This window comes from Condylura cristata, unplaced genomic scaffold (genome assembly GCF_000260355.1).
Source record: "Condylura cristata isolate star-nosed mole 26May11 unplaced genomic scaffold, ConCri1.0 scaffold00002, whole genome shotgun sequence".
NCBI classification, from domain to species: Eukaryota; Metazoa; Chordata; class Mammalia; order Eulipotyphla; family Talpidae; genus Condylura; species Condylura cristata.
In genome coordinates this window covers 52,532,182-52,544,901 of record NW_004567103.1, presented here as the reverse complement: position 1 = coordinate 52,544,901, position 12,720 = coordinate 52,532,182, and the positions used below count along the sequence as shown (strand labels likewise).

Genomic DNA, 12,720 nt, shown 5'->3' with positions numbered 1-12,720 from the left:
GGACATAGGTAAGTCAGGAAAAAGGGGACGGTGTGTGGTAAAGGATAGAATTGGGTTTTAGCAAAGAAGTTAAAGCAATAGGTACACATGTTGACTTACAAATATGCATCCCTGAAGCTTATATAATGATATAACACAATATAACTTCAATTAAATAATATGCATATCAGTAAAATAAAAAACCTGAATGACAGCAACAACAAGCACAACAAAAGCAAATTTCTTTTAGAATATCATCCTCAGCCTAAACTCATTCTCTAACACCCAGATCCGAAACATCACCACAGCTTCGCTTGGACATCTCATCAGTACCCCAGACTCAACATTCAAAAAAAAAAAATCATAATTTCCTCAAGAACATTTTTTCCCCAGTGAATCCTGTCTTTCAGTGAAAAGCATCTGTATCAGTCTGCTTGATGAAACATATGCAGCAACACCAGTGCCCCCTTCATATTTATGAGTCTCCAGCATGTTATAGCCATGAATACAGGAAATTTTTCCTAACCACAAACCAGACAAGTGCCTGCCTCTGAGCTTTCATGCCCTGTGTCTCTATTGTAAAACTTTTCTCTACTGTATTGTAACCACTCAAGGATATGTTCGCATCTCCATTCATCAACACAGATCACGTCTACCGCAGCACCTCTTCATTTAAACAATCTAGTACTCAGCACAGCATCTGGCTACAGGGGTAGGTATTCAAGAAACACTTGTTGAGTGAAGATTACTGGCAGCAAATATAATGAAAAATGGGTGGAAAAGCTACAAATAAGCAAAAGGCAATATTTGGTCTAAAAAGCAACTCCCAAACTTATCTAGGTTAAATTTATAGTATCTATGTTAAATATACATATTCCCTAACCCATCCTAAGAACTGCTGGATTTGACTCTGGAGAATTTTATCATTGGGCAAATTTATAATTACAGATTGGCTTTCTGAAAAACTTGCATCTTATAAGGTAGCATACAAATGCATATCATGTACATGAGAGTGCAAAGACATGGAACTATTTTTGTAAATATTAGGTAAAGTAATGAAGCAGTACTGAAATTGGTTCCTGATAGGAATATATATAATAGTAAGTAAAAATTTGGAAAAAGGAAATTTCACCTTTATTTGCAGTAATGATAAAATTAACATTGTATGTGATGATTTCCATCAAAATAAAAACTTGCAAATTTGAAAGGAGTCATGTTTTAAAATTTTGCTCACTGAAGGTTGAAGTAAACCAAAAGGACAGGTACAACATTATCCTTAAAACTATCTCATTATTAGATACAATGTTTAAAAAAAAAAGCAACACTTCCAAATGGTGCTAACTTCACAGTCCCATTATTGTAATATCTCTCCTGTCCCCAGCTCCTGAAATGACTGCTTAACTCCATTATGTTATTTTCACCTACAGTTGGACCATTAAACTGGCAGTCAAACTAATCCCAAAGCAGTGTCCTGACTTGTCACCAAAGCTGTCCAGGAGCCATCACAGGCATGAGTGCTAAGTTCCTTATTCTCCCCAGTCTCCATCAACTTCAACTCCATAATGTTGTCTAATAGTGAATCAAAAGGTAATGGAGAACCACAGGAAGTGGGTCAGAGCAATTATCCACTTGGATAACTGTTGAGAGCAAAAATGGTTATCTTTGACCTGTGAACTATTTTGAACTAATATCACAAATACAGGATCAAGGAAGACGCTCTTGGTAGCAACTGGAAATAGAAAGAGTCTCCTAATTTCCAGGCATTCATACATGGCAGTCCTGTGATGTAGCTGTTAAAACAAAGGAACTAGCGTGAGGGTTACCCTTTGCTTTGAATTGGAGGTGTGTCTGGAATTTTTCTTCAGCTTTTGGATGTTACTAAAAAATAGACATTCCTATTTGGGAGAGAGTTGAGCTAAATACCCTGAGTTTCCTTCCAGTTCAAATCGTCTGTGCTTTTTATAAGGCTGATTGGGGAAGAAAGAAGGAATCCCTCGCGTTATTATCCCATCTGCATCATGCCAGGTTACAGCAAATAATTACAAGCTCTAAGAAAAAAGGATTCCACCACAGTTCCCTTGTTTAGGGATACTGTCTTGATTCCTTTAATGTGCTGTCAGTAGGAGTTCACAATTTCTTTTTCCAAGGCAACAGCATACAAGAGAAAGTACCTTGATCGGTGCGGCCGTCGTGAAGGGTGGAAATGGGGAGGCCTGGGCCTGTGTGTGAGATCCAAACAAAAACATAGCTTACTTTTAAAATAACAATAATTTTCCATAAGAACTGCTGGTAATTTATGACTAATATCAAGCTCAACTATATCTTTTAGTGCTGCAGCAATTTTCTTTCCTAGAGAAAAGCAAAGATCACTTTATAAGTTGCATTTGAAACACACACATGATCAGAAACCCATCAAAGAATCCATCAAAGGAGAGCAGTGCTACCTATGTGCTTTTCCAAGCAGGAACCTTGATAGTCAGGATGTCATTCCTCAAATGAACCCAGAAGCTGCAATGCCAAGTGCCTCTGAAAAGATGTCCTGCTGGATTGGGCGATTCTAGCTATGTCTTTATTATCAAATAATTTTCATCAGAACCCAGGTTGTATTTTTAGTCTGGCTTTTAGTTGAATGCTCAGTTTATTTTGGTGGGCAGAAACCAGCATTATTTTATTTTTTATGCAGTAAATACATGCAGAAGTAAATTCACGTGAAATGTGTTACCTGTTGATATATGTTATGGCAGATCACATTCTCCAGGAAACATGCCAGGAGTTTTGTGAGGCAGAGATATTCCCAGGGTCAAGAGAGGAGAGGGAAGGGCTGGTGGCTCTCAGCCAGCCTCCTCCCACCCCCTGGGGGGGCTCTCAGAAGTATGGGCCTTTAGAATTGTCTCAAATGGAGCAGAGGGGGGGGTGACTTTCACACCCAGGGAAGGGAATGTCACATCCAGGGGGATGTGACCACCATCATCCTTGGCAGCTGGAGAAGTAAATGATTCAGTCTTGAAAGCAAGGAGTGGGGATCTGCAGACTTATGACTCTCTACTACATACTTCACCATGGAGCACAGATTTCCAGAAATGCAGAACCTGGTCATTTTAACAAGATCTACAAATAATTAAACATTAATTAGCTACCATTTGCTTGAACTATAGAATAAACTCGTATCTGGAAATATACTTTTAAGACTGCATTTGTTCAAGCAGGTTTGAGTTAAAAGCAACAAGCATGGGGATGGAATTCATAAAGTTTCCTATGTGGAAGGAGTGTCACTCCAGTAGAACATTTGGGACCCAGGAAGTAGAGTGAGAATAATTTTGTTGTTGATCCCCTGCATTTTTCTGATGGCATCGAACATGCTTTAACATTTGTGTGATGTTAAGTGTGATGATGCATGGTGTCCCTCAGGGATGTACCTGGCTGTTCAGTTAGTTTCACAAATGTGTGAATAATTGTAATTCTGGGTACAGTAGTAGGAACCCATACAAGTAGCCACGTCTTCTAACTAAGCCTTATAGATAACATGGGTACTATTGTGGATTCCTTCCATACTCCTCAGTCTAGCTTAGAAGTGAGGAAAAGATATATTATTTATCAGGTATCCTGAAAAACCAGGAGTTCTTTATGTGTGGAATCCCAGGAAATTATGGAATTTTTTTTTAGATTTATTTAAGTATAAAGAACTGGGGTACTGTATGTGGGCCAGAGGTGCAGGGGTGCTAAGAGGACTCACCATCCTCTCACCAGAGACAGAGTGGGGATCAGACAGGCAGACTTAAGTACACTACTGAGGGGAACAGCGAGTGGGTCAGGAGAGGTCTGCCATGCCATGTGGATCACCTCCCTGGCCGAGGATCAAACAAACTCGTGCTGAAGGGCCTTTATCTTTGTAGTGCTTTGCTTTAACCCTTTTTGCCACCTGGGAGGGCCCAGGATTTAATTTTCAAGATTTTCATTTTGTCATTTTTTTTTTGAAAGCTATTAAAAGGGACAAAAACATTTATGTAAGGGAATGTAAGAGAATGGTGAATTTTTTTTTTTTTTTACTTTAGTCAATCAGTGTCTACTTTGGGGAACTGTCATGGTGTGTAGTCCTAAAACTGAAAACAGTTATTTTTCTTTTGTTCAAAATATGACACAAACTAACTACCAACTTGACACAGTACCTGATGGTGTGGTCATTGTGGCATAAGAATCAATTATCTAGAATTCTCTTTTGCATTGCTTTTGTTCTATCATCATCATGAATATTATTTTACCCATTTTAATTCTATTATCTGGGATTTACTCACCACCTCTCTTGGAGGGTTTAAAGTTACATAATGAGGCTTTACTCTTAGTCCTAAAGTGAAAGATTTCAAGGTTTTTCCTATGATGGTGCAGTGACTCATTTTGCTGGAGCTTCAAAAACACCAGACGATGTGATGCTTCCCACACAGTATATTTTTTGCTAAATGGGAAATTACCATACTGCCTAGGAAGAGTGAGTGTGGAAAAGTCAGGGGATTCAAGTTCTAGAAGGACTCTTCCACCAACTTTTGATGAGAGCTTACTTTTGGATTCCTTATCTTTTCAGTGGGCCCTTAGTTTCAAGTAGAAATTAGGAAGACAAAATGATGCAAGTGGGAGGGAGATTTCAAAATGTACTTTTAAAAGCTTTAAAAAAAAAAAAACAAAACACTGCACAAATCAAAATGCATACAGAGGTGTATTAATTTATTTAAGTATGACCATCACTAATCACTCAATCAGTAATTATATCACCATAAAAATGAAATTTGAAGATATTTTGCAAAAGGCAGCAATGCTCTGATCTTTTATAGCACTTATATTCTTTTGGCAAGCATGCCATGTCATTGTGCCTCAACCCTTGTTAGTTTCTTGAGTATAAAGATTTTATATTATTTTTAAAAAATGATTGTCTGCCATCAGATTAGAGAGAGGAACAAATGACTCAGTACAATTAGTCCAATGGCACTAAGAGACTGGAATGTGAGTTTTTAATAATGTTGCATAAATACGTCTTGAGTTGATCGTGTTACACATAGTTAAGAGGAACATTTAACGTATACTTTTAAATGCCATAAACACAATCAACACATGTGGCCTTTAACAATGTCTTGAATTTTCAAAGATGCCACTGACCAAACATTTTGTGAAACTGACATCTCATGAAGGGAGCTTTTAGGTTAAAATGCTTATTCTTCACAAAGCTCTGGGTTTGGGACCTAGTAATGGATTGAGGGGTGTGGCATGCCAGGATGACATTTCTTCTGGTAAATAAAGATGACTTTGGGGTCCTCTGCAACTGAGCAAGGATCTCAATTTGTCAAAGTTCCCACCTGTTCTCTGAGATCCCATCCCACAAACAGGAAAGCAGCATGCATATTGCAATAACTCCCTGTTTTCTGTCCCAATAGGGCCACTTAGGGACTAACTCTGGGGAAGGGAGGAAATGGAGAAGTAGCTATTTCCCAAGTCAGCTTTCTAAATCCCTATGATTACTCCAAGACTTTAACATACCTCATCGATCTACCAATTGCCTGACTTATGTCTTCGTTTGCCTTAAAATCAAGATTTATATATAAGGTCAAGATTTATATTTATATATAGAAATTCTTCACTAATATGCACATGGCCTAAACAACCAGGAACTATTTAGTATATTGTATTACTATGATTTTGTTTTTTATATTTGGTTGTATAACTTACTATGTTTTCAAAGCTTAGAAAGGACATACTAGGTGATAAAGCTTATTTTCCATCCTAATTGAAATTACAACTCATAAAATCACTGGCCCCCAAGGGAAGGAACTCAGATTTCTCAGTCATTGTTCTTCCTTTGAAAGTAGAAGACTGACATTTCTGAATAAATGGGACCAAAGTGCAACAACCATATCATCAGAGAACACATCGTTTTATGGTATTGTTTGAATCCTGCTGTAGATAGCTGGTGGATGGTATTTGCGTACAAGTCCAGGTGCTGAGGCACTTGGTGGATAAGAGCTTGGGATTTATAGTCAGCACACCCTTGCCCCCATCCTGGCTATGATGCTCAACAGTAGCAGGGACTTTTTATAAGTTACGCTTAGTTTCCTCAACTGCAAAATATGGGGGTAATAATGTCTTCCCACCTCCCCCCATTCTTTCCATAAACACTAGATAAGATAACATAGATAAGAGCCTCATGTAGCACAAGTGCTAATAGCCAGTAGCAAAGGAGTGATCAGATGGTGGTGAGGAAGAGATGGGAAAGAGGTGGAATCTGTGTTAGGTCCATTACCTACCATAGCAGATGAGTGCGTAGTATTTGGTATAGTCACTGAAACTTGCTGTGTAATATTGGCACCTCTCTTTCCTCAGATAGCAAGTAATGCACTTCTTGGTTGGAGGATGGCTTCCAATGCTAATTCTAGAGGAAAATGAAAAGAAAACTCAGCTGAAATTTGGAGATTGTATTGATTGAAATGTGATACTCCATGTAAAATGGCTAATTTGCATATTGACACTCTATTTTTCTGTTGCCAATATCTTCTGAAGTAAAGCAGAATCACAGTATTTTGATGTGTTTTGACTCATCCTTCACCTAATAGGTAGTAAATTGAGAAAGAGACTCATCCTTGACCTAATAGGTAGTAAATTGAGAAAGAGAAGTCCTTCATGGTCTCTCTGGGGCCACCACTTTATAAAATGTTTGAGAATGCAAAGTTCCTCATCTCCCATTATTTTTTGTACCCCCCTGGCAAAATATAGTAGGAAAATATGGCAGTGTTATCAAAAAAGCAGTGCCTGTTCTTAGATATATCTAGAAGGTGAAATTAATATTAGATAGAAGAAACCATGATTTTATGTTTTTCATTCTTTTTGGCAGGAAATTTGGGTTCTGGGATTCTCCCTCCACACTAGGCACTATACTCACCACACAAGTTGAACCTTCGGTGTGGTTCTTGGAGAGATCAGCTTGAATGGGGAGATCAGACTCCCAGACTTTATCCCAAACTCTCAGAAATCAGAATTTTATTGAGGACAAATTAGGTCATTATGCCAGCATGAGGCAGAAGCAGAGACTCCATTCCCCCCCTTTCCCCCCCTCCCCATAGCTAGTAGGGTTACTCCTGGCCGCCACTGTGTGCCTTCTGCTGCCACCCACCACTGGCCTTGCCCTAGTCTTAGTGAAGAGTGGACAGAGACATTGCTAGTGCCAGAGAGGGATTCTCCCCAACACAGCAGTAGCCATGATCCAGCAGGAAACAGAGTAATGCAACAGAAGGAAAAGTTACTTCCTCAGTTATGGTTTATGTTAATATTTTGGTGCAATCTTAGAAATACTAGGAAAGCAGTTAAGAATAAAGGATTAAGGTCAGCATGGGTATAGGTACAAATCCTGACTCTAACAACATCACAGACTTGCAGAGTTGTAGGGATTCAATGAAATTATATATGTAAATAAGAGAAAGTGTCTAGCATGTGTAGTAAACTACCAACCATGGTAAATATTGCTTTTATTTCCACATAGAAGGGGCTGTTGAAGGTGCCTTTCCAATCAGCAAGGGGACTGCTGAACTGAATTTCAACAAATTTAGGAACAGAGATGAATTATTTTTAAGCATGATAGGTTTAAGCCAAATTGAGTCATATTAAAAAAAATACTGTTATAAATATAACACCTTATATATAATAGTACTTAATATATGTGTGTTAAGTGAAAGATTGCCCTCAATTACCTTTAAATGAAGAAGTATTTAGAATGATGTTTATATCAGCATTAGAATTATTAGTTTTTTCTTTTTGAAAAGAAAATAGTTTTAGTTGATTAATATTTGGAATTATACTTTTTTTTGTATAGTGATATAGTATACAACATCCTCTGAATGTTTCACATAGTAAGTATGTTTTATTATACTTCAGCATTTACATTTTTTATAACATTGGTTCATAACATTATCTAGATCTCAGGTGTAGAGCATATTTTGGCATCTATATAGATAACCCCACCAAAAGTCTACCTTCCATCCCTTCCCATCCACCTGACTCCTTTTACCTGATTTGCCCATTACCATCCACCTTCTCATCTAGTAACCACCATTTTGTTTTCATAATCTAAGAATTTGCGTTTCTATTTTTTTTTAAGTTTCAGGTATACAGTTTTATACTTTGACATATGTATAGACTACATTATGATTAACACCAAAAAGCATTATCATCTAATACCATAAAATTGACCCCCTTTATTGAGTTTACTTTATTCAGGGCTTTTAAATAATATTCTAAAATTTCTGAGTACTTTGGTGGATTTTTATTCAAATATCAATCTACAAAAGGAGCAGAATGAATTGACATAAATTACCTGTAAATGTTTCTTCTTCCAGGGTAGCCTTCAAATTCATTGCTAGAATAAAACCTGAAAATGTATTTATAAATTATTAAATATTTATGACTAAATGGTGACAGAATTATTAATACTAATACCAATATAGTAAACAATGTAACCCAACTTTCACCTAATAAAACTACTAGTTGGGACTTACCTGTATGATTTACTGTGTTCAAACACTGAATTTGGGTTACCTACTCTGACTTTCAAGTTATCAGAAAAAGATTAGGTCATGCTTTTTACAATTAGGTATATTATATTTAAATGTTTGATTCATTAATTATGAAACACACAAAAATAATCTAGGATATCCCCTTTCCTTTTTAAGATTAATAACAGTTTATGGGTTTCTCTATACTACATTATTTAATTTTGTCTGGGATTCTGCACGTTTTGAATTTGTTTTACAGAATCCCTGACAGTAGATACGTTTGCTATAAATCAGGAAACTCATCCACACTGGGATACCACACAAAAAGCCATGCCAATTTACCCAGATGCAAAACAAGTCACAAGAGAACATACTTGTTACTTAAGTACCCAGGTCCCAGTTCTAACCTGTCTTAATATAGCCATGAAGTGGGAAATCCAATTTTAGCTACATGATTTTCACTCCTCAGTGAATTCATCTAAATACCACAAAGTCAGTTTCTCACTATCTATCCCTCTCTCTCTCTTCCTCTGTTTCTCTTTCAATCTCTCAATAATAATAACAACAATAATAATAATATGTTAAAATATTTAAAACCACCCAAATTTGGTCATTTACCATTATTTCAATTCTTAAGACTATTCAACAGTCTAGATATTTTTATGTCTTCACTGTCATAAAAACCTTGCTACACACAATACACAGCAATATAACTCACTCCTAGTGTTAAATTTGTCTTTTAAACCAGCATATTTTACATATCTTTATTAAATTCACATACTTTAGTCATCACTTTTACTTGCCTTTCCCAAATCCTCTCAAATCACACATTATTTTTTTCCAAACAACTTCTGGCAGTTCTCTTGTTATATCTGAGTTTTCACAATAGTCCTCATTTCTATCACTTGCTACAGAGTCCACTTTTCCTCTTTTCCTTCCCTTTTCCCTCAGTCACTAATTTGTCAGTCTTGTTCAGCCTCCATCTGTCTTTACCACCTATCTACACTTTTTGTTCAATATTTATTGAACTCCAACTCTTTGCCAGGCATTGCACCAAACACTAGGAATGCATAGAAAGGAGGTATAGTTTTGCCTGAAGAGTCCATATTTCATGGCCAGTATTCTAGTTCCAGCCTGTCTCATCTACAACATAGAAATGACCATACTGAGTTTTCCTGCCTTCAGTTTCCTTTTACTATCTAAATACATTATTTCTGAATCAATCTCCTCTCTCTTTTTATCTTGTTACTCCTTTTATACTGGTGATTTTAATGACTGTTCCATGAAAGAATTCCAGGGGTTGGTAATTGGTTTTTATCCAGTGAGCCTCAACTATGATCCTGCCATTTTGCTCTCAGAATCCCAGTCAATGGTAGTCATATTATGATCAATAAGAGGGTACTCCTCTACTCCTTTATCATTATTAAAAGTGAGTAAAATAAATTATTTGTTCATGATTAGAGAAATTTTATCATAAGTGATTATTTTCAAGATAGTTTAGTTAGACAGTATTCATGATGGCCTGAAAGGAAACGACTGGAAGAAATAAATCCCATGTTGTTTAGTAATAAGTTGGTTAGTAATGGTTTAATATGTTTTAGATTTGAATTATAGTTCTGCCACTATATGGCCTTGGCCATATTATTCTGAGTATCTGTGTTCTTATCCATAAAATGGGCATAAACATTTCTATTTTACAGTATATGGCACATAGTATTGTGCAGCAAATGATAACTGTTATAGATAATCTTAAACTTATATAGCCATGAGTGAACACAAAGGATTTTCTGTGTCTATGGATTATTCTAAATGGACTTTTAAAGTTTGCTCATTGTCTTTTAGATAAATTATGCTTTTAACATAATTAGTAAGTATGAGAACAGAGAAGTCTACTATACATCTACTAAACATCCTATTCAAAAGAAAATCATCTTGATTCATTATTAAAAACCTGCACTCTTAATGAAACCTGTCTCAACTATACAGGAAGTAACAGAAATGTTCTTAACCAAGTGGGGTGGTGTAGTACCATTTGGACATCCATCAGTGCCAATTGAAACCTGAATGGTGCTGCGTGCTTCATGTAATACTTACAGCGAATCCTGTGTTACTCTGAATATATTTATGGCCTCCCACTTGCCACTTGTAATTTGAATAGCATTTTCCTATAAAAAGACAAACATTATGTTGTGTGAAGTTGAGCGTTATTTGAGCAACCTCAAGTGAATGATCTTTGAGGAGATAAAATCTTGGAAGGAACGTACCACAGTGTCTTTGATATAGTGAATATGTTTGTAGCCATCCTTGTCGCTAAATATTTTGTAGTATGAAATGGCATCATAGCTGAAAACTGGTGTTGAAACAAAGAACTGAAAGAAATGAACAGAGGTTATGTTCAAAAGAAAAACTAAACTGAAACTCTATTTTCTATAAAAACATCTTATCCTGATCATAGGACCCAAAAGACCTTGATACCCTTCCATCACTCACATCTGAAACTCCATTCTTTCGGTAGACAGCTTTTCCAGTGATTCTGTCATTACCTCATCCCAGCTACTGCTCAAATGTTACTACACACCAATAAATTGGTAATGTTTAATTTGACTGAATTTTTATGTTCTAGAATAATATAGCTTAAAAAGAGAGTTAAAAGAATCACAAGTAAAGGTTGATATTTTACTGAGTTAAATTTCAAAATAGGATGTTTAACTAAAGTCTGACTCATTAAGGCTGACTGCCTTTTTGATTCTTTGTCAGATGCCAACACCTAATGCCAATGACTCAGTGAAGACATTTCTAAAGCTTTAAATGCCATCGCCAGGTAGCCACAGTTTTTAATGGTGGGAAGGAACTTTAAAGAAAAGGGCTCCCCGGGACAAAGAAATGGGAGGTTTACTTCTTGAGCCCAGGGAGTTGAGTTGACCTCATTGGCTATCTCTGGCTTTTCTCAGAACCCTCCTGGGTACTTGTTGGGAACAGCTTAATGACCTAAGGCATCCCTAACACTGAGCTCTAGTGTGGTTTGGAACAAAGCAAGCCACACCTCAACAACTTCAATGGTACAGAAAAATAAATTCCTACAATGTCTTCACATCCAAATTTAGCCAGCACTTTCATGTTTTTTCTCCCAATAAAAAATAAAATTACTTATCTGACATTTGTTGGGCTCTTTTTTTTTTCCAGTGGTAAAAGTACCACAAAAAGGCAAAAGAAACTACATGAGAAAAGAGTTACCCTGTATCAGGCAGAATAGATGTTCCCATGAATGATCTAAAACCATCTCTTTCTAGCTTGAGACCTTTCACATTGTAGTGAACCAAGACATTCAGGTCTACAACAGAGCCAAATAACACAAACCAAAAAAAAAAAAAAAACATATTTTTTAGTTATGAAAAAAAGAAACCTATCTGGTTGCCATCCAGTTAAGATTTTTGAGAAAGAAAAATCTGGAGAATCTATGTTGGCCTCTGATGACCACATTTCAACTGATACTTGATTCTTTTTGATAAATTGATTATTATAATTGTGTGATATTAAAATATAATTTATTTGCTGTAGTGTCTATAAAGGGCTTAATATAGTTCTACACAACTCATTTCCACCCAGAACTTCAGAAGGTAAAGTTCATATGTTGAAACTATTCCACAGTGGAATGGTAAAAAGAGGTGAGGTCTTTGTGAATTACTGCAAGCCTTCACCAGAACCCAACAACGTTGGCATCTCAGAATTAAAGAATTCAAAGCTAGGAAAAACAAATTTTGGTTATTTATAAGACACTCAGTGTATGGTACTTTATTACAACAGTCAAGTGGATTAAGACAGTCACCCCCATCTGGAAATAAGTTCTTTGCAGATTGATCAAGGTAACAAGTGAGATGTGATCATATAGGACTAGTTTGAGCCCCACGTCAAATGACTATTATCTTCATATGAAGATGAGAGGACACAGGGACACTGGGATAAATGCCCTGTGAAGAAGAAAGGAGAGACAGGACTGATGATGTAGTTGCAAATCAGGACTGCTAGAAACTACTCAGCTAGAAGAGTAAGGCTTGTTCCTTAGGACTCCAGAGGGATATGAAACTCTGATATGACTTAGGACTTTTACTTTCTCAAGTGGTGAGAGGATATATTTCTTGTTTTAAGCCACAAAGTTTGTGGTAGTTACATGTGTCCTGGGAATCAAGTATGGTGTCCTAAGTCTTAACATTTGTTA

General features: G+C 36.5%; 1 protein-coding gene across 2 annotated transcripts in view; it reads right to left on the bottom strand.

The window, feature by feature from the left end:
- FAP (fibroblast activation protein, alpha) overlaps positions 1-12,720 on the bottom strand; it is a 68,090-nt gene that overhangs the window by 20,848 nt on the left and 34,522 nt on the right. For both annotated transcript variants that reach the window (XM_004674603.1, XM_004674604.2), the window contains 5 exons: positions 10,769-10,873; positions 10,599-10,669; positions 8,327-8,380; positions 6,267-6,391; positions 2,151-2,198 (listed from right to left, as the gene is read on the bottom strand). In XM_004674603.1, coding sequence (XP_004674660.1) covers positions 2,151-2,198; positions 6,267-6,391; positions 8,327-8,380; positions 10,599-10,669; positions 10,769-10,873 — 403 coding nt within the window. The remainder of the gene's footprint in view (positions 1-2,150; positions 2,199-6,266; positions 6,392-8,326; positions 8,381-10,598; positions 10,670-10,768; positions 10,874-12,720) is intronic.